At 40.7% G+C, this 27,819-nt stretch overlaps 1 protein-coding gene across 5 annotated transcripts in view; it reads left to right on the top strand.

The window, feature by feature from the left end:
• Nucleotides 1-2,640: 2,640 nt before the first annotated feature.
• The window catches only part of dnajc13 (DnaJ heat shock protein family (Hsp40) member C13), a 28,887-nt gene continuing 3,708 nt past the window's right edge, over nt 2,641-27,819 (top strand). For 2 of the 5 annotated variants that reach the window (XM_083936502.1, XM_083936505.1), the window contains exons 1-52: nt 2,641-2,768; nt 5,598-5,678; nt 10,519-10,594; nt 11,733-11,882; nt 12,313-12,354; nt 12,449-12,649; nt 12,733-12,939; nt 13,133-13,228; nt 13,484-13,575; nt 13,793-13,959; nt 14,329-14,408; nt 14,494-14,663; nt 14,768-14,800; nt 15,544-15,643; nt 15,747-15,854; nt 15,981-16,136; nt 16,705-16,761; nt 16,880-17,001; nt 17,129-17,204; nt 17,325-17,420; nt 17,529-17,669; nt 18,626-18,643; nt 19,426-19,508; nt 19,706-19,859; nt 20,057-20,160; nt 20,262-20,421; nt 20,504-20,566; nt 20,666-20,767; nt 20,910-21,014; nt 21,457-21,659; nt 21,772-21,856; nt 21,973-22,127; nt 22,404-22,449; nt 22,543-22,697; nt 22,831-23,032; nt 23,132-23,247; nt 23,371-23,449; nt 23,540-23,675; nt 23,795-23,979; nt 24,110-24,184; nt 24,270-24,389; nt 24,709-25,104; nt 25,208-25,321; nt 25,529-25,645; nt 25,964-26,141; nt 26,260-26,351; nt 26,432-26,531; nt 26,625-26,699; nt 26,784-26,896; nt 27,195-27,364; nt 27,475-27,517; nt 27,605-27,778. In XM_083936502.1, the coding sequence (XP_083792628.1) occupies nt 5,611-5,678; nt 10,519-10,594; nt 11,733-11,882; nt 12,313-12,354; nt 12,449-12,649; nt 12,733-12,939; nt 13,133-13,228; nt 13,484-13,575; nt 13,793-13,959; nt 14,329-14,408; nt 14,494-14,663; nt 14,768-14,800; nt 15,544-15,643; nt 15,747-15,854; nt 15,981-16,136; nt 16,705-16,761; nt 16,880-17,001; nt 17,129-17,204; nt 17,325-17,420; nt 17,529-17,669; nt 18,626-18,643; nt 19,426-19,508; nt 19,706-19,859; nt 20,057-20,160; nt 20,262-20,421; nt 20,504-20,566; nt 20,666-20,767; nt 20,910-21,014; nt 21,457-21,659; nt 21,772-21,856; nt 21,973-22,127; nt 22,404-22,449; nt 22,543-22,697; nt 22,831-23,032; nt 23,132-23,247; nt 23,371-23,449; nt 23,540-23,675; nt 23,795-23,979; nt 24,110-24,184; nt 24,270-24,389; nt 24,709-25,104; nt 25,208-25,321; nt 25,529-25,645; nt 25,964-26,141; nt 26,260-26,351; nt 26,432-26,531; nt 26,625-26,699; nt 26,784-26,896; nt 27,195-27,364; nt 27,475-27,517; nt 27,605-27,778 (6,156 nt within the window). In that variant the 5' untranslated portion in view covers nt 2,641-2,768; nt 5,598-5,610. The remainder of the gene's footprint in view (nt 2,769-5,597; nt 5,679-10,518; nt 10,595-11,732; nt 11,883-12,312; nt 12,355-12,448; nt 12,650-12,732; nt 12,940-13,132; nt 13,229-13,483; nt 13,576-13,792; nt 13,960-14,328; nt 14,409-14,493; nt 14,664-14,767; nt 14,801-15,543; nt 15,644-15,746; nt 15,855-15,980; nt 16,137-16,704; nt 16,762-16,879; nt 17,002-17,128; nt 17,205-17,324; nt 17,421-17,528; nt 17,670-18,625; nt 18,644-19,425; nt 19,509-19,705; nt 19,860-20,056; nt 20,161-20,261; nt 20,422-20,503; nt 20,567-20,665; nt 20,768-20,909; nt 21,015-21,456; nt 21,660-21,771; nt 21,857-21,972; nt 22,128-22,403; nt 22,450-22,542; nt 22,698-22,830; nt 23,033-23,131; nt 23,248-23,370; nt 23,450-23,539; nt 23,676-23,794; nt 23,980-24,109; nt 24,185-24,269; nt 24,390-24,708; nt 25,105-25,207; nt 25,322-25,528; nt 25,646-25,963; nt 26,142-26,259; nt 26,352-26,431; nt 26,532-26,624; nt 26,700-26,783; nt 26,897-27,194; nt 27,365-27,474; nt 27,518-27,604; nt 27,779-27,819) is intronic. The other 3 variants (XM_083936503.1, XM_083936504.1, XM_083936501.1) reach the window with 3 other exon arrangements.

Here is a 27,819-nt window from a genome sequence, read left to right on the forward strand (position 1 = left end):
GTAAAGCTTTGGAATCGGGATCTTAAGATCTAGAGCTGCTGGTTAGAACAAGAGGACATATTGCATCTCTCAGGCATGTCAAACCACTGCCAGTTTGTTTTGAAGAGTTATTATTTTTATACTGTATCTTCAAACATTTTTTATTGTTGATCATGTAGCAGCCATATTTTTTTAAATGTATAATGGAGATAATGCTGTTTGGGACGCTAGTTGTAGCATATTGCAGTGTTTTTTATTATAGTATAATAATTACCCATTAGTAATTATTAGTATTCATGTTTCAATGGCTTAAATGGCGGGACTCATCATGGCTGCTTCTGCATGTGAACAAAATCAAAAACACACAGATCCTGTTGCACTACACTGAGCCAAAACGACGTGTCCATTTTAAGGAGGTTGAAAAAAGGAAGTTTTTTTTCCCTCATGTCTCTCTAGTTATAATTCAATTAGACTAACAGGCAGCACATGGTTGGTCACCTAATTAGATGCCTCAAAATGTGACCACACAGTGCTGTCCCGCTCGAGTTCACTGTGCAACATTAGTCAGCCACAGAGACCAAGATGTTTCCCCTTTACCTTCAATCACGGTGAGTCGATACAAGTCATAGATTACTCTTCTCAGTTTTTGTTAGAGTCCCATTTGTTTGTGCTGCTGTTCTACGGTGCTCGGTCAGACCATGATGGTTGCTTTTCATTATTCACATAGCTCTTGTGGCAGAACCAAAATGAGTGAGTGTTGATGTCATATCTGCAGCTGGTCTATGAACTACTTAGATATTAGATTGGAGAGGAATGGTTCATTGATAAAGTATGCAAAAAAATTGAATAAGAGCACAGAAATGTTATGTAGTTAAGAATAAAGCAATATAATGATTGGCTAATAAAACATTAGCAGTTGACAGTAGAATACAATACAAATATTTACATATATTTGGTAGTAAAAGTATAAGACGGTTAAGTATATGAAGGTCTCAGGTGCTATCTAAATCAGTTTTCTACAGAACTGACCATATTTGATACATGTTGTGCTAAATGGGGAAGTTCAGGAAAAAGATTTTTCAAAGGAGACGATATTTCTGCATATGCCTGTATCATATATGTAATACATACAGTATAATGTGCGTGCGTGTGCGTGTGCGTGTGCGTGTGCGTGTGTGCGTGTGTGCGTGTGTGCGTGTGTGCGTGTGTGCGTGTGTGTGTGTGTGTGTGTGTGTGTGTGTGTGCGTGTGTGCGTGTGTGCGTGTGTGTGTGTGTGTTCTCAATCTTAACTGAAGTATTATACAGAAGTATTGATGCATTAGTGGGGCTGTGTCCCTAGAGGGCACAATAATCCATCTTTCTAGCAGGCTACTGATATCTTGAAACCTGCAAAAGTAAAAAACAAAATAACAGGTTGAATTGGTCTTATAACGGGTGTTTTTCCGATTTCCTTTAAATGATCAAGACGTGAATAACGCAGATATGTGCATGTCGAAATAGAGTAGTGTAATTCAGTTTCCATCTCATCAAATCCATTTAGAAATATTACTTAGAAGGTCAATTTTAGCAACATTTAGTCTGTATTTGAGTCTGTGGTGCATGGAAAATCAATTTGATATAAAGTATAGTTTTAACACGCTCTTTTATTCATTCTTCAGTTTCATATAGCTGTATACAGTCTTTGGTTTCAAGTAAGCACAAACGGAAACTTTTTTACTTTATTGAAAATGTACAAAATACATATGGCAACATATATACATAACATTGAATAATGGTAGTGCAGCATTGTAATCAAAGACAGACATATAGTAATACAGGATTAAGAACTGATTACAAAGGAAGTTTGATTTCAGTTAGTTGGCCCAGTGGGGAAGTGTTTTAGAATATCATACAACTCTATTTTCTTCCATTTACCAATAGAATCTAAATATTTTACTAGATAAGAAATAAGAAATAACATAGTAAACATGCATGCAATATCTCCCTTCAATGCTTATAAGGAGCTGTTTGAAGAAAACTATTAATCTCTATATATAAATTAAATACTTGCTTTATATTAATATAAATACTTAATACTTTTAGAGTTTATACATTTGAGAGACCTGTGCAAATGAAATTTACCATATAAAAGCATCAAGTTAACAACAGATTCAAAATACAGAATTACATTTCTACATTTCATTCTTACAAGGCAAAGCAAGGCAAGGCAAGTTTATTTGTATAGCACAATTCAACAACAAGGCAATTCAAAGTGCTTCACGTAAAACATTGAAAGCATTTGGAGAAATAACAAATAAAACATGTACATTTAAAAGACATAAAAGGTCATTTACATTATAGAAAATATTTAAAACGCATAAAAGGTCGTTTTTAAAACATGGTTCATTCTGACAGTTCATTTTACAAAATACACAACGTGACAAACACAGCCAGCATCATCCCCGAACGATAACCCTTTCTGAGGTCAGTTTGGGCTGCCTGTATCAATACAAACACTAAAGGAAGTTCTTTCATAAAAACTGATCTCGGGTCTGCATCTCGATGAGTCCACGTTCCGACAAACCAATCAGCTGACAGCCGCATGACAGGCAGGCCTCGCGCATGCGCAGTGGCTCGCTTTATGGTATCAGGGAATATGGCAGCGTCCTGAGCCCTGTTAGGGGAAATACGGCGTTAAACTGAGCACCTTCAGCATCACTGTGGGAAAACTGAGAAGCACCGGCGGCACTCAGAGGAGGGTGGGGGGCTGAGGGACGGCTACCGTTAATACCCGTTAGTGATTTTTACAGGTAAATACACCCGCTTCCACCTGCCACTGTCTTCAAGCCATCTTCCTCTCCATGTTTGCTTGATTGAACCTCGCTGCTAACGCGACTAGCTTAGCTCTGCTGCAAAACATGAGCGATGTGCTAGTTAGCTTGCTAGCTAGCTTGTGTGTGCTAACCCAACATTAGCCTGTGCCACAGCCCCTTATTTTGCATTGGCAAACAAACGCTGATAACATAAGTGTCTGAACTATTTGTTATTCTAGTAAGGAGGAGGAGGAGGAGAAGTGTCAACGTCGTCGTGCTTGTTTTTTAGCCCAGACAGTTAACCAGTGTAGGCCCGCTGCAATGAAGCTGAGTTTGGTTAAGCGCTTGAAAGCCAGGTAATAACGTTAATGCTGCTTGTGATGGATTTACTTGTCATATCGGGACCCAGCAAACAGCCTCAAATGGACTTAACAATTCGTGTAACTTCTATCTTTACCATGCATATCTGCGAGTTTATTATTATATTTTGAGAGAGGGCTTCATGATGTCCTTACAGAGCCATGTAAGGATGAAGGAGAGTAAGTTCCTTGAGAAATTGCTTCATATAAATTGGCAAATAAAGGGAGGACATTGCAACACGTTTTCTGTGCATAAAGGCTTTCAAGAAGGAAACTATATTGTAAAAAAACAGCATGATATTCGTGTGAAGTTTATGTCAAGAGAATATTCTTATGTGATTCTGTAGGTCCAGATGTCCCCTGTAGATGTTTTTTTATTGGCCGTTGCTCTGCTTTTATTGTACTGTCAGATGATCTTTTGACCCTTGCACCCACACTGATGCTTAAGCAGTTTTCCTATTCTTTATGTTGTACTTTTCAAAAGAAAGCAGCTGATGCAACCTTTTTCCCCCCCAACAGCTGCAAGGAACAGGTTAAAAAACACACTTTAATAGGCAGAGCAAAAGAGCTGTTTACATAGTGTTACATGTTAATTGTCATGGCAGTATTACCTGTGGCTGTAGTCTAGTTAGTCGGTAACTACTAATGTTTTCAGTTGTTCAGAAAGGTCCCATTCAGAGGTTTGATACAATCCTATTAGCAGCACGCACCAGTATTCACCATGGGATTGTACTGACTCTCACGGCTATGTTAGCAATTATCAAAAGCTGCGTTTGTTAACGTTTCTGAAAAGTTGTGAGACCTGTCTGGAACAAGTTATCATGTAAATGTTGTGCTTTGGGGCCCAGTTTGGTTTATATTTACTTCTCCTGTTTACTCTTTTTTCTCGCTCTCTCTTTTTTTTTTTTTTTTTTTTTTTTTTTTTTTTTTACCAAACTCACTCAAGAATATCCCATGGATTTGCTGTAAATCTGCATACAGGCAGGAAGTGGTGGGAAGGGTAATCACATGACACTTTTACATTCATCACAACGCTCTCAACCCAGTAATGTAATAAAAAGTGCACTGGCCTCTGCAGCAGCATAAAGCACGCTGTGCACTGCTTGCTGCTAACATCTCCTATTGTGCATTCCCTCAGCCCCCCGCTTTGGATTAGATTCATTATGCAGCTCCATGAATGCATGCTTGGAAAACAAACTGTTGATGCAAAACTTGGCTCTTGACTGTTCCCTGCATAGACATCAATTATTGAGATTGCTAATTTTTTTTTAAAGGTCCCCCATCCACTGTTGTGGCCCCTGAAAGTAGCTTGTATTTGCATCCTGTTCTCTCTGAACACCACGATTGTCCCATCTGTGAATTGTTGATTATATGATTTGTGGTTATTTTGCTGTTCCCTGCTTCAGTCGCACTCTGACATGGAGAGGAAGGAAAACTGGAGTCAGATTTTTTTCCAGGATCCTGGCAGAGTGCTGACACAGGTTCCCCTTGTCACAGCGCAGCCACTAGCAAATTATTGCACTAAGGATAGGAGAGAGAGAGTTATTCCCCCAATTTGCTCTATGCTGTTTTTTTTGTCTTTGATTCCTTATTTGTCTTTAATTAGTTTGAAACAATTACTACTGCACAGATGCTTTGTGGTTTGCACTAATTGGAAAAGGAAACTCTTCCCTGACAACAACATGGATCCTAGTAAATATATTGTCCAGGTTTGAGAGTGTCTAGCTGTGTTAAAGTTAGATTACAAGGATTTTCATTCAGATAATGCACTGGGCCTAACCCCTGTTTATCTAAAGCGATCAATAGGCCAGGCTGGCTTTGCACCAGACTTTATTGACACATGCTCAGCTGGTGCACTGTTGTGTTTTGTGCCGATGATAACAGGGTGGAATGAAAGACCTTTACTTCCTCGCTTTTTTTTGCTAAGCAGGTCTTATCCCGGTGATTCCTTATGTTTGCCCCTCTTCACAGTGAGCCTGTCAAAATGCACTCGTGTAGGAGAGAGTGAGGATGTCAAAGAGTGGTTTATGATGAATTGGAAGTCATGTGCTATCAGCTGCATTGATGCTACGGTTCACGGCTGAGCTAACGACAGTGAAGAATCGGTCAATCACAGAGGGATGTGCTACTCTGTCATTGCATAATCACTATTTACTCTGTATTAGTTCTGTAGCAGAGGGAGTGTCTGGTGGGAGTCTCTCCCTTTAAGCTGCAAAATGTTGAATGGCTGTGTGAAGTGTGTGTGTGTGTGTGTGTGTTGCAGTATGTTGGAATGTGTACATAAACTTGATGTAGTACTGACTTGTGAATGTGCAGGTTATTTGGGGACTTCTTATGGAGCTGACATCAACTGAGACATGGAGAGCCATTGGTTATCATTCTTCTCCTGAATATCTTCCACCTATTTATTTTCTGAACCCTTTTCTGTTTTTGATCCTTGTCACAATAACTTTTATCTGTTTTGTAGGGCCTGTGAAAAGATGAATGTCGTCAAAGAAAACAAAGACCTGGCCTGTTTCTACACCACCAAACACTCCTGGAGGGGAAAGTAAGGCCCACAACTTGTTTTTTATCCTCCACCGATAGGATTTTAGGGCTGGTGCCATTGTCTACTTCACATTCTTTGTACTGGTTCACAAGGCAACATTAAACTATTCCCTTCATCACCTTGTAAAGACAGTCTATGAAAATCCTAAAGTCCTGACTCAGTTTTTCCATTGTGTTGACTTCCTTATCCTAGCCAGGGATACTGTCAGAGGTCTGCAGACCACTGTCAGCAGCCACTCATCAGCACTTATGGTGTGTGTTTTGTGGAGCTGCACTGTCTCATGAAATGAGAAAACCCAAACACACTGATACGGGCAGTGAACACATCGTCATGACGTTCATACTGATGTTCATGTATTGATATGAAAAACGTGAAACACTGCTTGATGCAACGGTACAGATATGCTTTCTCCTATCTCTTACTATTTTCATAAAAGGTACAGTAGGTGGCAGACTGATTGTTATAAACACTGAATTACATGTGCAATTTTCAGTTTGAGCAGCGAGCCAGGGGGATCATATAACCAATACCTGCTTTCTAAATGTCTTTGTCCCATTAAGGCCTGCTGCCATTGACTTTGGTAACTTAAGCAGGGCTGCAGAGCAATAGCCATCGTCAGAGCTTCATCCTGCTAATGCCTCCTGAAGTGTCCATCAGAGACTAGCGTTGATGCATGTGTGGTGGACACAGTGGAGGCCGATATCCCCGTTCAGAAAGACACAGTGGCGCAGTTAAAACCCACGTAGATGGTTGATCCAAATGGGTCGACATGTGTTTTGGTGAACAGGCAGACATTAACATTTGAAGGTCATTTAACTGACTCTCTGAAGAGAAAGAGACAGAAATATGAGAGAGCGCGGGACAATACGAGTGAGTGGGCAGCCATGAGAGAGCAAGTGAGCAGAGAGAAATTAAACTGTTCTGTAATATAATTCTCTGGTTGGTTTATCAGTGAAGCGTAACAAGAGTTGCAGACATAAGCATCTGGATGCTGACAACCATTCACTTTTGACAGCATGCTTATATGAATAGGTCAAATGCATTTCAGTAGATCGTCATCATTTGCCTGTCTTCTATGAAAAGGGCACACAGAGCTTTAATAAGCCAACTGAAAGAGAGGGTGTCGTGTCAGGTCCATGTTACACCCTTCCACCAAGTGTAATGAAAATCATGCCAGTAGTTTTTTCTGTAATCTTGCTGACAGCCCTCCTTGGCAGAGATAAAAATGCTTCTAATCGTTAGTAACATACATTTGTCAAATGTTCAAGAATTGAACGTTATGGAAGATTGTTCAGCAGATGGGGATAGTATTGCTCATGTGTTGTGCAGGGAGTTGACAGGAAATTAAAAAAAGATCTTGTTGCTTTGTAGTTTCCACAATTTTCTGTCTGGTGTTCTTCTTGCGTGTCTGAAACAAGTGTTTCTATTGTGACATAACCAGATTCATGAAAATCACTGGATGTCTAAGAGACTGAGTTTCCCTCCCATCCTGCCCCAGACATTATTTTACAATAGTTAAAATTACAGTAGATGTAAACAGTTGTAGTTTTAGCTTCAGCGCAGCAGCATTTTCTCTCCATCTGTGCCCGTGATCATGTTTAATTCAAGTCTTGTGACTCGAGCTTGTAGAGAATATTAGATTTGTCTGAGTCTGCATGTGTCCTCCAAATGGAGGGCATTTTTTGACACAAATTGATTATCTTAGATTGTTCTGTGTCATGTAAGGGTTTCAAACACAGAACTTCTCTACATGATTTCAGAGCATGAATATGCAAATCACAAACTCCTTTGAAATTATCTGCCACTTGCTGTTTTTCATACCAGTATGGAGGATTTTCTGTAACTAGCTTTTTGTTCCTCATATTATATATATATATATTATATTAAAGTCTTTTCAGTTGTGCAGTGGCTCTGTTGCTCATACATGTAATGCATCTCTGAAATGTGTTTGTTTAGTCTTGTAAAGGAGATTATGTAGTGTTGTCTGTCCTTTTTTTATTTGGTAAAAACAAACCTTCAGCTCAGCCTTCTTTTTGAGAAGTTTGGTTTAAAGAGGAGACGCAGTTGTTAAGAGAGTTTAGTTAGATAACAGGAAGTTGCTTAATATGACATTAACATTATGAAACTCTTGAAGTGGAAGGAAAAGCTCTCAAGACATGCTGTACAATCCTACTGAATAAGGAGTAACCGTTTTAAACTATATCTGTGCTGTAAACTACCCGCAAATGTGCTCTTTTCTCCTCATATATCAAGGACTATACCACTGTTTGTGGTACAAATTGTACATATATTTATTACATTGGTACTGACCAGCTTTAAAAGCATACCGTACTAGAGTAATTTAGATTTTTCTTGAAAATCATGTCTGCTCTTTATGCCATGGCACTTATCTTTCCCAAGCTTGTTTCAAGTAGTTGATTTTCATATCTTTGTATAAATGGAAATCTGAACCACAGCAGCATGAGTTGTGAAATGTTCATCAGTAATGAAGTATATACAAGTATACGTGATTTGTTATAGCCAAAACATGGAAAATCACTTGTTAGGTTGTTAAATTCCTAGAGTTTCTAATACAATTTCATACTACAATTTACTCCCCCAATGTCACTTCTCATCCCATCTTCCTACATGCAGGTATTACTTTTTTTATAATAGTAAATATGTCTTCTAAGCCTAAAGACAAAGCTCCAGCTCCTCTGTACTTCACTGCAGCACTTGGTTATGGAGAGCCACTAAGCACATTTCTTCTTATTGAAATTGGCATGCTTCAGCCAGAAAATCTGTTTTAGCAATCTCTCTAGTTATCTTTCAAAGGAATGTTCCTCGTGGTCATCTGTATGCTGTTAAGCATGCTTTCATTATGTTCAGAGTCGAACTCTGCGTCTATTCAATCTTTAAAATTATAATATAGTATTTATGAAGAGCCAGAAATACAGTAGTTTATTAATTGTTCAAACTGAAGACATAGCCAAACCTGTTCACAACTATGTAAAATGCATCTACAATGTCGAGAAGTACAGTAAAAATGTAAGGTGATGCACGGGTAGCCTTACAAACAAACACACACATGCAGTGAGGGTTGGATATTGCCTTTGTACCAAGATGGAATGAAATCAGCCCACAGAGAATGAATAATTAACTAAGTTTGTGTTGTCACTCAGTTAAACCAGCCATTAAGCACCAAGGTCAAGACATGTAGAGAGACAGCACCCTGAGATCAGGACAGAGTCTGAGTCAAACTTTGTGGCCCAAGATGACGGAAACCGAGAAGAGTGGAAAGGAAGTGGGAGGACAGATTCCATACATTGGGACATGCTTTCTAATAGGGAAGGGTCACAAAAAGGACACATTTGTATAATTGTGAAAAAGCAAGCTGACTGAACCTAATACTCCTTGCCTCAGGCCGCTGCCTGATCTGTCTGTTGATGTTAGTCAATGTCACGTACGCTGTATACAAGTCCGAGTGCATTATGCGGAAGTAACCTCTCAATTTGACTTCCTTTTACTCCGCTTTTCGATAGGACTGGCTGAGAACTTCACCAGTCCCCTTAATAGTATCCGATCCTGATGAGGATGTGCAAGAAAAGAAAAGGAGCCTAGTCAGCATGTTCCATGTGTGCAGGCTAATAGTGCTATGGAGGTGTGAAAAGAACATGATGGACGTAGACGAACATACATGTATACCAGAAACAAATAAACACAATTTAAACACAACAAACCTAAAAACCTCACCAAACTTGGTTTTCACAAGACCCTCAAGTGACCCATTTTCATGCAGAATGTCATGAATGGGGCACACACACACACACACACACACACACACACACACACACACACACACTCTCAGAGTTACACTTCCTTCCTACTATGTGAGAAAACCCCACTCATCACATTTCCGATGAATTCGTTAAATATTTCAGAGACAAAAAGTGACTCATTAACGGTTACAGTACGATAGGTTGTCACTTTTCATTTTAAAGTTGACCTTTTATGCTTTTTTGTCATATATATAATGTAACAGTGTCAGATGTTCATATTAAACATGACCTAAGCTTTAAATATGTTATGTAAAAGTAATCCCTGTGAGCAAAAACCTAAGATTACATCAAGTCGTGCCAGATTTCTCTATATGGTCATCTTCTCCAGCAGTGTTTACATTACATACACTGCTACTACATGTTGCTACATGCTAACGTCAAGGGAAAGCTGTCATCTTTATTGTGGATGTTGTTAATTTCTCTACAATTTCAGATCACATTCCCGCTGGAACATGTCAGGTTGTGTAATTTTTGGTTTAGAAGATTTTATTGTTTTTTTGCGGTAGAATGTGACACTATATGCCGCTACAGTACGTCCCCGCCAGAGATGGCGAGCGCACAGATGCAGAGAGATGTTGAGAATTAAGGCTACATCTTAATGACTTTCAATCCGGCTGACTGTCTTGTTTTGAAAGTGGCAGTCAGTGATCATCTTTCACTCTCTCTGTGCCTTATCTCAACCATTATCTCATAAAAAAATATCTGGAAACTGACGTAACAAACCTGTATGTGGATGATATCACTGAGCCCCAGTGATGTCACCTGTCCTTGACTCACCAATCGCTTACAGAGGGCTACAACATCCACCGTCCTGCTGATACAATGGAGCTTTATTTATGTGATGAGATGTATTTTGCACTCTTGTGATCACAGGCTGAATGGATCCTTTTGAAAGACCGACACACATTCGGCCTTCTTTTCCCACATTCACTGCTAATGTGATGCGACTGTAGGTGTTGCTGCCGTGTGCTGTCGGTGATGGCTAGTCCCTCTTTCTGACTCATCCCATCTCTGTGTTCCAGGTACAAGCGAGTCTTCTCAGTGGGGACGCATGGCATTACCACGTATAACCCTACCACGCTAGAAGTAACAAATCAGGTCAGTGTGTGTGCGCAGCCGGTCGTACAGGAACTCCAGTGTCCTTCAGGAGCTTCTTCTTCCCCGTAGCTATCAGTGCCTCACAGGCCCCTGTGGGATGTGCTGTTCATGTGACTATTGAAAATCCATTTGAAACACATTTCTCTTTCGCTAAAAGCTGAAACACACTATTTTTAACTTGTTGTGCCTTTAAATGCTCAAAGCTTTCAGCACTGGGGTGAATGTGCAACAGCATGTCTTTACACTGACTAGAACATGAAACATGTTCATAATCAATACCCATTAGACATGACAACTTACTCAGTCATGGAAATGGCTGGACAGAAAATAGCATCGTGGTTGTTTTAAAGGAATAACTGTAAAAATAACATAGTCCCCTTGTTTAGCTTTGATATGCACACAGTATATAAACGTTAAATGAATGTTATTCATTGTCAAGTTATTTATTGTCATTGGCACATTAATTATAGAAGAGGCTCACTCCAACAATGCTCATAAAATATGTATAAAATGAGAATGTAAGACATAAAATAGTGCAGAACTTAAAATAGAGGGATCAAATATAACATGTAAAAATATATAATTTTTTGGTTTAAGAGGTTAATGTAGAGTAAATGTAGTAAATGTATATGTATAATGAGAAGTAATACATTTATTATACAGAGTGGTAAACCATTAAACAGTAGAAATTAACAGTAAACCAGTAAATCATGACATAAAGTGACATTATAATACAATATAAAATGTAAAATATTATAAACTATAATGTGGTTGTACACAGCCAGAAGGACATTTTAGGTGTTTATTAATGGACAATATTTGTCAGAAATTATAACTTCTCTTATAAAGACATATTATTATTATTATTGTTATTATTATTATTATTATTATTATTGTTAAAACAGCTTTTTTTTAATATATTGTCCTTGATTATCTCGTTATACAGCAGCTTCCTCTTCCAGGTGCCCACAGGAGAAGTTACATGGTTAACGAATACATTAAACAATTGTATCCACTTACAATGTAACTATGATAATGTGTTATAAACCACTTATTAAATGTTTTTATACTGCTGATTATTTGCTTGTCTGTGATTATAACAATGTTTTCTCTGTGCTGTTGCTGTTTATGGTGCCAGTGGCCTTATGGGGACATCTGTGGCATTGGTCCAGTAGGAAAAGGTCAGGGAACAGAGTTCAACCTCACATTTCGCAAAGGCAGCGGCAAGAAGTCTGAAACGCTCAAGTTCTCAACAGAGCACCGGACAGAGCTGCTCACAGAAGCACTGGTGAGGACAAACACTTCACTTCCATCATTCACAACGACCGAACAGACTCTCGTGCATGTATTTATAACACATGTATTAAATCACAGCTGCAAATTTTGCTGTGTTGTTGCAGAAAAGTCAGTTAATGTACGATGCACTGTTGTTGGGAATGCAGTGCTTGCAAATCACCGGCCCTTTGACTCGCTGTAGGTGTTATTCACAAACGTGAATCAGCGGGTATTTGTTGCTGTGAAGAAAGTAACTCATTATGCTGAGGTGTGTTGAAACAGCAGCCAGGAGGAGGAGTATTTCCCAATAGAACTAATTAAATCTATTTGTAATTCTGCAATGAAGACAACACTTCATTAGTGTTCAACAAGGAGGATTTCACAGATAGTTGTGTGTGTTGACTCTAAAATGAAATACCTTTCGTTTCTTGTCTTTTTAACAGAGATTCCGAACAGAGTTTTCAGAGGGAAAAATAACTGGCAGGGTAAGTACTGAGATCTATAAAGGAAAAACCGTCCATTTGATTATATGTTTGACACCAAATTGAATGTATTTCAACACATGCTAAATCCTTCCAGCGTTACAACTGCTACAAGCACCACTGGAGTGACACACGGAAGCCAGTGAGTTTAGAGGTGACACCGGGCGGCATCGACCAGATCGACCCGCACACCAACCGGGTGGTTTGCTCCTACGACTATCGTAACGTAGAGGGCTTCGTCGAGGTCTCCGATTACCAGGGAGGATTCTGCATCCTTTATGGGGGATTCAGCAGGCTGGTATGCATGCATACAATGTATGTGTGTTTATGTCTGTGCATCTGTCATGTGTTGTCTTAACATTAACCTTTTTTTTCTCTCAGCACCTGTTTGCCTCGGAGCACCGGGATGACATCATCCGCTGCGCCATAGAGCACGCCGGGAACTTCATCGGTATTACGCTACGACTGAGGAAGGAGGCGTTGACCTTCGAGGATTTTGTGACGGACAGGTTGGGGAAGTACAGCTCAGACGAGAGCATCACTTCGCTGGCCGAGTTCGTGGTGCAGAAGATCACCCCTCGACAACCGGTCAGAACGCTCTGCTCTTCCTTGTTCCTCGTTGTGTTAGGTCAGGGCTCTCGAACCAGAACAGTAGATTGCTAAGGGGTCTACTTGAAATATGTGTAGCAGGAAGTTATTGTTATTATTTATTTCTTCAAGTAATAAATATTTAATGTTTTTTGTAAGTATTATGACTTATCGTTGTACGGTCCTTCCTTAGGAGCCTGTTAAGCGTATACTGGCCCTGACAGAGACATGTCTCGTGGAGAGAGACCCGGCTTCATACAACATAGTCACCATCAAACCCTTCGGAGAGGTGAGCACTCAGAAACTGAAGTCATACAAAATTCATGCGCAGACATTTACGCTCAAACCATTTTGTCTTGTCTAGTTGTACTTCTGTGAAAACATGTTAATTGAAGTGCCTGTCTTTGTTTCATTATGTATGAATCGCATCACTGCTAAGTCAACAGCTTGGGTAAAACCACTTTAGCCTTTGTAATGTAAGTAAACTCTCACGCTCCCTCTTCTCCATTTTCTCACTCTTGTCCTGTGTCTCATCTCCCTTCAGGTATTTGCTCTCATCTGTGACGTAGACAACCCTCAGGTGTTTACAGTCGAATTCATCAGAGGTCAGATCAGAAAGTTTTCCTCCACAGAAAGGTACACAGACATACACTCGTCTTTTATTTATGTAGTGACGCTGGAGGCCCTGACGATACAAATGTTTTCTGTACTGTTGGCCTCATTTACAAGATGACTCATTTGCTCGCGTGCATGTGTCTGCCACATATTAACTCTCTCCCGTCAAGGTGTTCTCACTGTTCACCCTCCAGTTGTAATGCATTTAGCTGAGTCTGTTTGTATGTGCCGTCTGTAGGGACTCCCTGTTAGCCAGCCTACTTGATGGAGTCCGCGCTTCAGGCAACAGGGACGTATGCGTCAAGATGGCCCCTACGCAGCGAGGGCAGCGATGGGGTCTACTGAGCATGCCTGTGGATGAGGAGGTGGAGAGTTTGCATCTCAAATTCCTGGCAGCACCTCCTAGTGAGTCCAAGCCCTTCATCTCATCTCATGAGATTCATGAACTTGAATTGGATTTTATATAATTTTGACAGTAGCATCTGCCAGAGGTGTACTTTGTGTTTGGTGCTTGGGAAACGGTTTAAAAATATTTTATTTTTCAATTGTGCAGCAGAGTGAATAAAATCTTTTGTTAATTTAGATGGTTATTAGAGGGTTTGATTATCCTGGAAATGCCTTTAGAATGGATTTTGTTATTTGACACCCCATTCTCTGTTGTTGTTTGGAGTTACAAGAGGTACGACGTGGGGGTACACTGACCTTACGTAAAGTGTCACAGGGTCTCTTCTTGTTCTTGTTTTTAATTGTTCCATCGCTCCTTCCTTTGCTTAGACGGAAACTTTGCAGATGCAGTGTTCAGATTCAACGCCAACATATCCTACAGTGGAGTGCTGCATGCAGTAACCCAAGATGTGAGTGTGTTCAGTTCATGTGATTTATGTCTGTGTAACGGCCTAAGCTGGATTCACACTTTAATCCCATCTCTCTACTCTTCAGGGTCTTTTCTCTGAGAACAAAGAGAAGCTCATCAACAACGCCATCCTGGCTCTGTTATCCCAGGAGGCCGAGCTGCCGGCTCTTAACGCTGAGCTGGAGAGCCATTTTCAGGCCATTCGCCGCTTGGTGGCCTCCAAGGCTGGCTTCCAGGCTTTCACCCAACTGCCTAAGTAAGAATGCAACAGTTATCCTTGTGTTACGTTCCTGCTTTTATTTTGTTAAAGTGTAATTTTTTGTTGAGCTGCTGGTAACAGGCATGCTCTGTCATTCCAAGGTCTGGTCAAGGGTCTGGAGTCACAGATGCAACGTAAATATCAATCCATACATCTCAGTCTGCCCTTTTGCCTGTCTCTGCTTTTTATCCTTCTTGCTCTTTTCCAAAGTCTTTCTCAACTGTCTGTCGATCAGCCCTTCTCTCTTTTATGTTTGATCTGCTTTCATCTCAGGCTTTTAGACAGGCACTTCAGAAGGGAGGTTATGTCACCTCACTGTGTTCAGTCGAGCTGTCCGGCTCGATTTGTCTTGACCTTCCTCTCTGGACATCTCATACTCTTTATTTTTTTGTGCCGCCATTTCTCTCCCTTTATCTGCTTTGCCCATTCTATCCTCCAGATTTCTATACATCACAATATTTAAGAACCCCGTAGTGTTTCCGGGTCACTGAGATGTATGAGAGGAACTGTATTTACTGTTTATTTGTTCCTGTGAAGCAAATGAGAATCGGTTTTATCCTCAAAGATTCATTGCTGGAGTAGCTTGGTGTTTCCCCTCGCACAACAACAAGACAGATCACAATAAATACTGTTTATCTTTGCTTCAAGGAAATCCTCTTTTAACTTCTTACACTTAATGGTTCAGTAGAAGACGTGACACTTTGAGCAAAAGAAACAACAACTTCTGAAGCAATGAATTCTTTGTGTATCCAACCCCAGACCTCTTTTTAAATAATACAGTATTTGTATGGTTTATATTCTGTTTATGATCCTCATGGTTTTTAAGTTTGGTTTAGTGGCATCCGTTGCTTTATGGATGTTTGTTTGTGTCTTCTAGGTTCCGGGAAAAGTTGGGAGTAAAAACGGTTAAAGCTTTAAAAAGGAACAACAACGGTGTGACACATGCTGCTGTAGACATGCTCTGTGCCCTTATGTGTGTAAGTATCACTTCAATATCTAGTTCAAAATGCATACATAAACATTAATTTATCATATTTGTCTCTGTTTGTCTGAGACCTCCTCTGTCATGTTTCTCTGCAGCCGATGCACGATGACTATGACCTGAGGCAGGAGCAGCTCAACAAGGCCTCACTGCTCTCCTCCAAGAAGTTCCTGGAAAACCTCCTTGAAAAATTCATCACTAATGTGGTACATTTCTTTTTGTTGTCAGCAAGCTGCGTGTGGAATTGTGAAATTTAGAAGTAGTTGTATGGTATAGTTTCATAAACCTCATGTTTCCAAAATCTTACTTCTCATTTTTCTTTTTGTTTCCAGGACCATGGGACAGGAGCTCTGGTCATCAGCTCCTTACTGGACTTCTTAACATTCGCCCTCTGCGCCCCCTACAGTGAAACCACAGAGTCGCAGCAGTTTGACATGCTGCTTGAGATGGTTGCCGCCGATGGACGCACTTTGTTCAAACTTTTCCAGGTAGTTGACTAGTGTGAATAAACCTTCCCACTTTAGTTACCATGGGTGTTTAAATTGTCTTAAATTAGAGTTTCAGAATGTAAGGTTAAAAAAAAGTCTCTCTCTCTCTTTAAAAATGGTTTGGTCTTTGTCCAGCTGTTTCTTTATCTTGTAATGTTTCTCAGGGTTATTACTTTTTTTTTTACACAAATACAATCATACATCCTGATAAAATGCAAGACTGCAAATAAACATTTCCATGCAAAATGTTATTTAAATTCATAAAATTAAATTTAAAGCATAATAGTGGGACACAGTTTATTACATTTGCCAATAAAATAAAAAATAATTATATGACTGAGATTTTTACATGATTGTTATAAGGAGATACAAAAATATCCCTATTAATATTTTCAGGTTGATTTTAAAACAAAGCTCAGACCTAATGTGCATTTGTTTGCTGTGGAAAGAGGATTGAATTTTCAGACGACAGTCTTAAAAAGCATTTAATCTTAAACCCTGTAATTATATGACTGATATAAATTCAGAAGATGCTCGTGTGTTGAGTTCTGTTGTCCTTGTCCCGTAGCATCCCTCTATGGCAATAGTGAAGGGAGCAGGCCTGGTGATGAAGGCCATTATTGAGGTAAGCTTTTCTGTGGGTTGGGTGCTTTACAATATCAATCATTTCGTGATTGGATTGTCTTTAGTGTTCATGTTTTATGAGAATTACCTACCGGTGTTTTTATTATATTTTGATTTAGGAGGGAGACAAGGAAATAGCCACCAAGATGCAGGACCTGGCCTTGAGTGAAGGAGCTCTTCCGAGACATCTGCACACTTCTTTGTTCACTGTCAGTGCAGATCAACGGATGCTTACCAACAGGTCTAAGCCTCTTAACCAGAGAAACACCCATTGCATATAACAGTAGACAAAGATTCAGTTCCTACAGTGGATCAGCAAGAATATTTTTCCTCTTAAAAAAAACTCATGTGTGATTTTTGTTTTTCAGGCAGCTGAGTCGTCACCTGGTGGGACTTTGGACCGCAGAAAACCCAGTTGCCATGAACCTCCTGAAAAGGATACTGGTAAGGCTTCAAAGCAACCCAGTTCAGACTTCAAAATATTTGATGACTGTCCGATACTCTGCACATTATGCATACTGTTTTAAGTTTTAACCCATTTCACTGTGTTTCGTGCCCTCACAGCCAACAGGCTTGCTGGCTTACCTGGACAGTACTGACCCAGTCCCAGAGAAAGATATGGACCGAATGCACATCCGGGACAACTTGAAAATTGCCACGGTATCTGGAGAAACGCATCACATCTGTACAATTTTGCAGAGTGAACAAACGGCTCAATAAGAAAGCATTTGCCATCTGTAATAGTTGTTTTCTATTTGTTTCCCGCAGGACCAGCTAAATCGAAACAAGGTACCCGATTGGCAGCGGATAGCCGGCAAAGCAGCCAAGGAAGTGGAGAAGTTTGCCAAGGAGAAGGCTGATATAGTGTTGATGCACTGGAGGGATAAAATGGGCATAGCCCAGAAGGAGGTGAGGATATATTTTCATTTGCAAATATGCTGACTTCCTGTTATTTATCAGATTAGCTACTGCTACTGCTGCTGGCTGTCCGCTCAGGTGTCTCTAACTGTTGTTGCTCCTCCTGCTGAAGCTGAACAGTACTGCAGAATCCAGAGGCAAACTCAATAACACACTTTTCAGCTGCTGCTGCTGCTTTTATTTAGCATGCAGAGCGGTGCCAGTGATGCTGCCTGACCCTGGAGAAACAGTACATGTCAAGATGCGTTTGATTTTTCTGCACCTCGCATATCTGCTGTTCAAAATGCTCATGCACATTTGCATACGTGTTTAACAGATATTTTCTCTCCAGCTACGACAAACATTTTCCATTACAGGCGTGTCTGAATGTGACCAAAGTGTCTTAATTGTTGATGTAAGGCATTTCAGACTGAACCTGTGTGGGTCATTCTTATAGAAAGTGTGGATGGGTTGAGGTTTGTTGGTCTCATCTAAACTCTTGAATAACACTTTGGGCCTGCTCTTTGATGTTTCTATGAAACTGAAATCAAATCTTCTTCAACTGAAACCTCTAAACTTACTTCACCTGAATGTCACTCAGCTCTCTTTTCTACACCTTGTTTTGAATGACTCACAATGGCTGATCAAGTACATATTTTGATTTGCTTGCTTTTACTGTATTTTCACCCGATCACATGTCATGTCTGCAACACATGCTCCATGTATAACTGTTGTTAGCGAGTAGTCTTTGGAAATATATGAATCTAGTTAAGTAAATGGTCAGCTTATACATTTGAAGGATTAAGTAATAGTTTTGTATGTCAATCTCTTACTACGATGTACTCTCGTTACCTGTGACCCTTTCAGTTTCGATTCATCTCTTTTTTGACGTACAATAATCTCTCTGTGTTGTATCTGCCCCACCCTCCCCTTGTCTTGTGTGGTTTGTCTACTGTCAAACAATGCAGCAGGACAGAAATAACCTGGTAAGTAGGACTGGCCAATGGGATCCATGCTGTTTTTCTTTCCATCTTCTTTCTCTTGACCAAACCATTTTTCCATCTTCATGTGACATATTGGGGGTGCTTTTTAAATTCAGCCTGGGATTGACACTTGTGACACAGTAGACAATCTATTCTTAGACCTTTGCCCCTAGAACAGTATTTTACATCGCTCAAACCCTCTTTAATCATGCAGGACATTTGCTGTATTTCTTTATGGCACCAAAGAGAAAAATGTTTACCCTGCAATGAATTATTCATATGCAAATTGAGGCTGTAAGGCTTTAGTAACAAATAATCATAGATCATAACTTTGTGTCGCCCAGCAAGAGTTAAAGAACACACCTGATTATGGGATCCCACTTTGGTTTTTCTGTTTCATAGCCTTGTTGTCTATGTTGGTGCAATGATGATATTGTCATGGTTTTTTTTATTGTCTCATTGTTCTAATATCTTTCTCCATTCTCATTTTTGTTACATACTTCTCTACACTGGTGCCGTTTATTTAATTTCTGGTGTCCTTGTTTAAAATGTTGCTCACTTTGTTGCCATTTTTATTTCACAACTGTCTTGATGTCATAAGTTGGAAAAGGAACAATATTGAATGCTGTTAAAGACTTGACCCTCAAAATTATTGTTCACCTCATGTAACCTTTTGACTTTTGAAAAAAAAAAACGTGTTTTTCTTGAGGGTGAAGTATTCATTTAAGGATGTTGAATTGACTTAAGCGGCTTCTCAAAGTTTTGAATCTTTCCTTTGCTCTCAGAACCCCAACCAAAAGCCTGTCATCCTGAGGAAGAGACGGCAGAGAATTAAGATTGAAGTCAACTGGGAGCTTTTCTACTACAGGTACAATATGGCATCATAGAGATATCGAGTCATATTCTAGCTATTATCCCACTGTCTGGCACATTTGTGGTGCTCAACATGACTTCATTATAGCGCAAAGTCCACTTTTCTTAGGGTTTAGGATTATTGCCTTTGAGTCTTGCTTTAAAGCCTAAAAACGTGAAAAGCGTAAAAACCTTACCTGTTCTTTTGTCAAGATTCCAGCTCGACCACGCACGGTCCAACCTTATCTGGAACCTGAGGACGAGAGAGGAGCTGCGGGATGCTCTGGAGGGGGAGATGCGCGCCTTCAGCGTGGACCGGGAGCTCGGCAGCGCCACCGTCATCTCCTGGAACCACCAGGAGTTTGAGGTTGGTGCTTAGCTGGAGTATGTTACACTTGCGGCTGCCTGGGTCTTGTGGCTCTCATTTGATTATTACCATCGATAGCTGCAAAGTTTAAGTCAGGCCAGTATATAGTGATACTTGAATCCCACAAAGAAATACAGTGTTGTACATAAATCTAATACATAAACTGAGAGTAAAATGTGCTATGGTTTTATTTGCAGGTTAAATATGAGTGCCTTTCAGATGAGATAAAGATCGGGGATTATTACCTGCGTCTGCTGCTTGAGGAGGATGAAAATGAAGAATCAAATGCCATCAAGAGATCGTAAGACTACAACAAAACAGCCCATCCAGCTGCACTAATGTTGTCATTACTTACTGAATCCATAAAAAATGATTCATGCTTCACCCTCTCTCTGCTCTTAGATATGAGTTCTTCAATGAACTCTACCATCGCTTTCTGCTTACACCCAAAGTTACGATGAAGTGCCTGTGCCTGCAGGCACTCGCTATAGTCTACGGGAAGTGCTCTGAAGAGATTGGCCCCTTCACAGACACAAAATACATTGTGGGCATGCTGGACCGAGTGAGTACAAACTGTCCCTGTAAGAACTTACTAAAGTGTTTTAATTCATCTTACAATCCTAAATACTCCTCTGTGGTTACAGTGTACAGACAAACTGGAAAGAGACAGACTCATCATCTTCCTCAACAAACTCATTCTCAACAAGGTAAGCTATTAAATGTAACAGTGCCTCCCAGATTTGCAGTTCATTTGTACGTTTCCATCTGTCTCTCATGGGACATAATTCAATTTTTTCGTTCTGCAGAAAAATGTGAAGGAGGTGATGGACTCAAATGGAGTGCGTATATTGGTGGATCTGCTCACCATGGCCCATCTGCATACCAGCAGAGCGACTGTGCCCCTGCAGGTAAAAACAAAAGCTTTAAGGTTTATTTACATGACACTAGATCGTTGCAATTCTCTATGAGCCATAGATGAGATTTTATTCACCCTTGACCCATGTGTGAAAATATGGAGTATCAAACAGAGGCCCTTCTTAATTTCCACAGAGCAACGTGCTGGAGGCGTCACCGGACATGAAGAGGGAGAGTGAGAAAGAGTGGTACTTTGGTAACGCAGACAAGGAAAGAAGAGGACCATTCAGTTTTGAAGAGGTATGGGATCTTCTTAAAATGAAAGCACTGGGATTTCTTCAGTTTTCACTGTTAAATCAATTTGAAAACAGAGTTAAATGTAATACCTGTTAAAAACAACTCATCAAAAAGTAATAAAATAAAAATGATCCTAAATTATAATATATTGCTGATGAGAAACGACTTGTTTGTACAGATAATTTAATCATCTATTAATTTTATTTGATTTTACATTGGCAAAAGTCAAACTGTTTGTCCTTTTTTATCATGTCTCTATCTTTATAATGGAGTACACATGAGCAGTTAATGTAATTTGATGTTCTGATCTAGAAAGAAATCCTTTCATCCTCCCATTTTCATTTTTGGTTGTCTCTTGCAGTGGCTGTGGTTTAGTGTTGCTTTATACTTTCTTGTGCAGCAGCCCGCCCATACTTACCTTTGTTTTTGTGTTTTCCTTCTCCAGATGCAGGAGTTCTGGAGCACAGGTGTCCTGACGGCAAAGACGCGCTGCTGGGCTCAGGGGATGGATGGCTGGCGCCCGCTGCAGGCCATTCCCCAGCTGAAGTGGTGCCTCCTGGCCACCGGACAGGCAGTGATGAACGAGTCCGACCTGGCTACACTGATCCTTAACATGCTGATAACCATGTGCTCCTACTACCCCAGCAGGTGGGTAGAACAGGAAATACCTCTGTGGTTGTATGTTCAGAAAATACATTTTGGAGATGTTGTGTTGAAACATTAGGTCACAACTTTATCTGTTAATTTACTTTTTACTCAGGGACCAAGATAATGCCATTATCCGTCCTTTACCAAAGATCAAGAGGATGATCAGTGACAATGCTTGCCTCCCTCACATCGTCCAGGTATCTGCGCAATCTTTGTTTTTCTGACAGATATCATATCCACTTTGGTGAATTTCTGATTTAACTAAAATGTTTTTGTTGATGGTCTTCCAATTGTTTAACTTTGTCCACTCCAGCTGCTGTTGACCTTTGACCCCATCCTGGTGGAAAAGGTGGCCAACGTTCTGTACCTGGTGATGCAGGACAACCCTAATCTGCAGCGCCTCTATTTAACTGGGATCTTCTTCTTCATCATGATGTACACAGGCTCCAACGTGCTTCCTGTAGCAAGGTGAAAACATGCAAAATATAACCCCAGAAATGTTTGTCATGAACTCATGCTAGCTGATACTTTATCACCACACTGACTAAAAACCTAAATGTATGTCCTTGTTCTACATAATAGTGATTATTTTATTGAAATTATTTTTCATTAGGTTGATCTTGTCTTCTCTAAAAGAGCTTCAGAATAATATGGATATGATGGAAAATTAGAAATAAAACACATTGAATCTAGTACCATGCACTGTTGATATTGACCTCTGATGCATCCTTGTGGTTTCTTAAGGTTCCTGAAGTACACACATCTGAAACAAGCCTTTAAATCAGAGGAGGTAAAGTTGATATTTTTTACACGCAGGTTTTTAGCATATAAATTGTACAGATTGTATCTTTCTGATCCAATCTCTGTTGTGCTTCCTCCTCAGTCTAAGGGTCAGGACATAGTGCAGCGTAGTGTTCTGGGACCAGTACTGCCCGAGGCCATGGTGTGTTATCTGGAGAACTACGAGGCTGAGCGCTTTTCTGAGATATTCCTCGGAGAATTTGACACACCTGAGGCCATTTGGAGCAGCGAGATGAGGTAGGTATCAGTCTGTCGTGTCTAATTAGTGTCATCTGAAAGGCAAAGTAGAGATATGTAGAAGTGCAGCAGTGAAAGTCAGCAGGTGGTTTATAGGAATTTTAATAAATAGCGATTGCACTCTCTGTTTCAGGCGCATGATGATCGAGAAGATTGCTGCCCACATAGCTGACTTTAGCCCCAGGCTGCAGAGCAACACACGCGCCCTCTACCAGTACTGCCCCATCCCCGTGGTCAGCTTCCCTCAGCTGGACAACGAGCTCTTCTGCAACATCTACTACCTCAGACATCTGTGTGACACCATCCGCTTCCCCAACTGGCCCATTCGAGATGCTGTACGTCCCTTATTTTTCCAAGCTTCTTTTCAATATCCTGCTTGTGTTTTCTAAGAAAGTTTTCTTTAACGTTGTGATCCACCGCCATTATCCTGACAGGTGAAGCTGCTAAAAGACACCCTTGAAGCCTGGAAGAGGGAGGTGGAGAAAAAGCCTCCCTCGATGTCTGTAGATGATGCATACGAAGTCCTCAACCTGCCTAAAGGACAGGGGCAGTGAGTGGCCTTTGATTTGTTATCACTTGTTCTAGTATCCTTACTCATCTTTAGTTGAAATAAATGCTGATGTCGTATGATTTAGATATTAGGAATGAAGAAATGTTGGCATTTTGTTTTCAGGCATGAGGAGAGCAAAATCAGGAAAGCTTACTTCAGACTGGCGCAGAAGTACCATCCTGACAAGAACCCAGAGGGCAGGGTGTGTATCCCAATCATTACTGATATGACATGTGTGTAAAGGCTTACACAGCTTCATCCGCATATTTTTATTTCAACTTCAATCTTTCAGGACATGTTTGAGAAAGTCAACAAAGCCTACGAGTTCCTTTGCACAAAGTCTGCCCGATTCCTTGATGGCCCTGACCCAGAAAACATCATCCTCATCCTCAAAGCTCAGAGCATCCTGTTCAACCGGCACAAACAAGGTATGGATCCACTTTCTTTCATGTTTGCTGTTTCTACCTATACATTTGAAAAGAAACATGTTCAGGCTCTTTTTTCTGATACAATACTGCTGCTCCTCCTCTAAAATGTCTATAAACAGAACTGGAACCCTACAAATACGCCGGTTACCCCATGCTCATCAAAACAATCACAATGGAAACAGACGACGAGCTGCTGTTCTCCAAAACCTCCCCTCTCCTCCCGGCTGCTGCTGAACTGGCCTTCCACACCGTCAACTGCTCGGCTCTTAATGCGGAGGAGCTGCGCCGCGACAATGGCATTGAGGTGTGAATACAAACATGAAACATCAACCAGTCTAAATAAAAACATTATGGCTGTCCATCTACATGTGGACTGGTGCACTGTGGGGAACTGTAATTGAATAAATGATTAATTGTTTCTTGTATTTCGTCAGGTGTTGCTGGAGGCTCTCTCTCGGTGTGTGGCTGTATTAACTGCATCCAGCAAGCCCGGTGACATGGCTGTACAGGTAAAATGAGACTTTAATTACCATGTCTCTCTGTGCACTTCTTCTTTTCTATAGCACTTTTTTTTAATACTTGAATGTGGCGCAGGTGTGCGGGCACATCTGTAAGTGCTACAGTGTTGCAGCGCAGTTTGAGGAATGCAGGGAAAAGATCGTCGAACTGCCGAACATCATCAGGGACATCTGTCACATCTTGTTCTATGGGAAGGTGAGAACATTTTCTGTCTATCATTAGAAATAAAACTCTCACATCAGTATCTTATTGTAAGATTTTCTGTGAGATCTTAAACCACATAGAAATGATGCCAGTAGCATTTTAGAGTCTGCACTAATACTTCCTCCAACATCTTCCATTTTAAGAAGCAGAATTAAAATATTTTAGATACAGTTCTTAACAGTTTGAGGTCTCATTTGTTAAAAATGCTACTTGCACTTATTATTATAGCTTTATACTTGCTCTGCAACCAGACAGCTTCTTAAAGTATTTACGAAGATGTATTGATGTTCTCTCTCTTGTCTCCTCTCAGGGTCTCCCAAAAACTGCCGCCCTGGCAGTGCAGTGTGTGAGCTCCTTTGCAGTTGATTACTTCCTACAGACCCATCTGTACCATGCCGGTGTGCTCTGGCACCTGCTTGTCCACCTCTTCAACTATGACTACACTCTGGAGGAGAGCGGCGTGCAGGCGAGCCAGGACACAAACCAGCAGGAGGTGGCAAACAGCCTGGCCAAGCTCAGCCTGGTTGCTCTCAGCCGTCTTGGAGGCTTCACCCAGATACCACACAACCCAGACGGGAACAATCCTGTTTCAGAGACCAACGGTATTGAGGGCATACCTCCAGAAAACCCCACCATTCGCAAGAGCTTAGCAGCTATGCTGACACCGTACATCTCAAGGAAGCTGGGAACAGGATATCCTCCTGAGGTATGTTGTACAGGCGGATAGGACTGTTGTGTTAAGCTTTTACATACGTAAACCCCAACAGGAAGCTCAGTTCTGCATTTTGATCCTGTTGTCATGCATTCAGGTCTTGAAGCTGCTGAATAGCAACTCAGAGAACCCGTACTTGATCTGGAACAATGGCACAAGAGCCGAGCTGCTGGAGTTCTTGGAGGGTCAGCAGGAGGGAAACATCAAGAGGGTATGACATGTATAATATCATGAATTGATATTTGTATATAGTAGAGCTATGACCATACATGGACCCGCATACCCGAACCCAAGTCCACTGTAAAAAAAGAAATAGAGGTATATACTGTATGTTTATTTTTTAGTATTAATAAATGTATTAATATCTCAAGTCAACTGAGTGAGTCAGTCATGTATCCTCTCTATGGTCTCTTTAAAGGGAGAAAATGATAAAAGCTTTGGTGCAGAGTTTGTGTTCAGCGATCACAGCAAAGAGCTGATCGTTGGGGAGATCTTTGTCCGGGTCTACAATGAGCAACCGTCTTTCCCTCTTGAGGTGAGAAGCACAAGATAGTGTTACAAACACATTCAAACTGCTTTTTTTATTGTCTGCCTCGGTTTTATTCCATTTCATGCAACTTCCTCTTTTATTGCTTTTACTTTGACTTTATCACATTAGTTGTTTTGTATTACAAGTTGTGTTATTGCTTGTTATATATCTTCTATTTCTTAATTGTTGTATTGATTATTGAGGCAGATCTTAGCCCATGTGCCTCAACTGGAAAGCACTTCGGGTCAACTCTGATTTTTGCAGTATAAAATAGATTCCAAACCTTTTTGTAATGCTATAATGTTTCACCATCTCTGTTTTTAGTACCCTAAAGCGTTTGCAGCCAGTCTTCTGGACTACGTAGGCTCCCAGGCCCAATACCTCCACACTCTGCTGGCTATGAGTCAGAGCAACAAAGTAGAGTCTCAGCAGCATGCTGAGAGACTCCGCTTCGCTGAGATGGCTTTAGAGGCTCTCCGCAATGTCATCAAGAACAACCCCGGTGAGATATGACACTTCCTCCAATTCTACTTTTTCTGGAGATCACATTGTTTTTGAGTTGTTTTATTTAGATGTCTTAATTTAGGCCTTTCTAAGCAGTTATCTTTGTATGATTTCAGGTTCGGAGTCAGAGTGCATCGGCCATTTCAAACTGCTCTTCTCTTTGTTGCGGGTTCATGGAGCTGGCAGAGTACAGCAGCTGGTTTTGGAGGTAGAGGTTCCTGCTCCTGATATCTAATTACTCTGGTTCCCAATGTCCCTGCATTTCACTCATATTTGTTTCCTCTACAGGTTGTGAATACTGTGACATCAAACCAAGAATGCGTTAGCAACATTGCAGAGTCGCTGGTGTTGTCCAACCTTCTGTTGCTGCTGCACTCGCTCCCATCCAGTAAGAAGACAAAGCAGGCTCCTTACTGCCTTTTCCATAATTATTGCAGTGTTGTATCTGTGGACTAAAACGTATATTTTTTGCATCATTTAGGCAGGCAAATTGTGCTGGAAACCTTGTATGCACTGACGTCTAACACAAAGATAGTCAAAGAGGCTATGGCCAAAGGTCAGTGTAATTCTATTTTTACTTTTCCACGTTTTTGAGGATTGTATGCACACATATGCTCATGTTAATCTGTTATTCCCCCAGGTGCTCTGATCTACTTGCTTGACCTCTTTTGTAACTGCACACATCCCCAAGTTCGCACACAGACAGCGGAGCTCTTCTCCAAGATGACCTCAGACAAGCTGGTCGGGCCAAAGGTCAGTCTGGACACACATGAGTAGAAACATTCACTGCCACTTTACATTTTTTTACTCTTTGTATATTTTTATTATTTTTATTCTGTTTTATATATAAAATTGTTAATTCTTTAGTCTATTTTTATTTTTAATTATTAATATGCCGATTGCACTGGGTCTGAGAGGACTGTAATTTCATTTTTTGCATATTGCAATTTTTGACAATAAAACTGACTTGACATGACTTGATTCAAAAGCTACATAATTCCTGTCCTCCCATTCGTTGTCGTGCATCATCATTTATCTCCATCTCTGTCAGGTGCGTCTAACGCTGATCCGTTTCCTTCCCGGTGTGTTCATGGACGCCATGCGAGACAACGCCGAGGCGGCAGTGCACATATTCGAGGGAACGCACGAGAACCCTGAACTCATCTGGAATGACAACTCAAGGGAGAAAGTGTCCACCACTGTCCGGGAGATGATGCTCGAGTATGTCATGAGCCCAGTTCAATAGCCTGTGTAATTAGATATATTAGAGTATCCTAACTGTCCAACACGATCCTTAATATCATGTTCTTTTCTTCCTTAAATGTGTCCAGGCACTTTAAACAGCAGAAGGATAATCCTGATGTGAACTGGAAAGTAAGTAATAATATATTACTTACAAAACAATAGTGATATGTTGTGTTTGATTTAACGTGACCTTAAATTCTTTTGTTGTGTGCTCAGTTGCCAGAGGACTTCACAGTGGCTTATGGAGCAGGACAGGGCGAGCTAGAAGTTGGTGGAGTCTTCCTGCGTATCTTTATTGCTCAGCCAGGCTGGGTGCTACGCAAGCCTCGAGAGTTCCTGGTGTCCCTCCTTGAGACCCTGACTGAGCTGCTGGAGAAGAACAACCCAAATGTAAACTGCCTTTCTAAGAAACACACAGACACAGACACACA

Source organism: Echiichthys vipera (genome assembly GCF_963691815.1).
Source record: "Echiichthys vipera genome assembly, chromosome: 21".
Classification (NCBI taxonomy): domain Eukaryota; kingdom Metazoa; phylum Chordata; class Actinopteri; order Perciformes; family Trachinidae; genus Echiichthys; species Echiichthys vipera.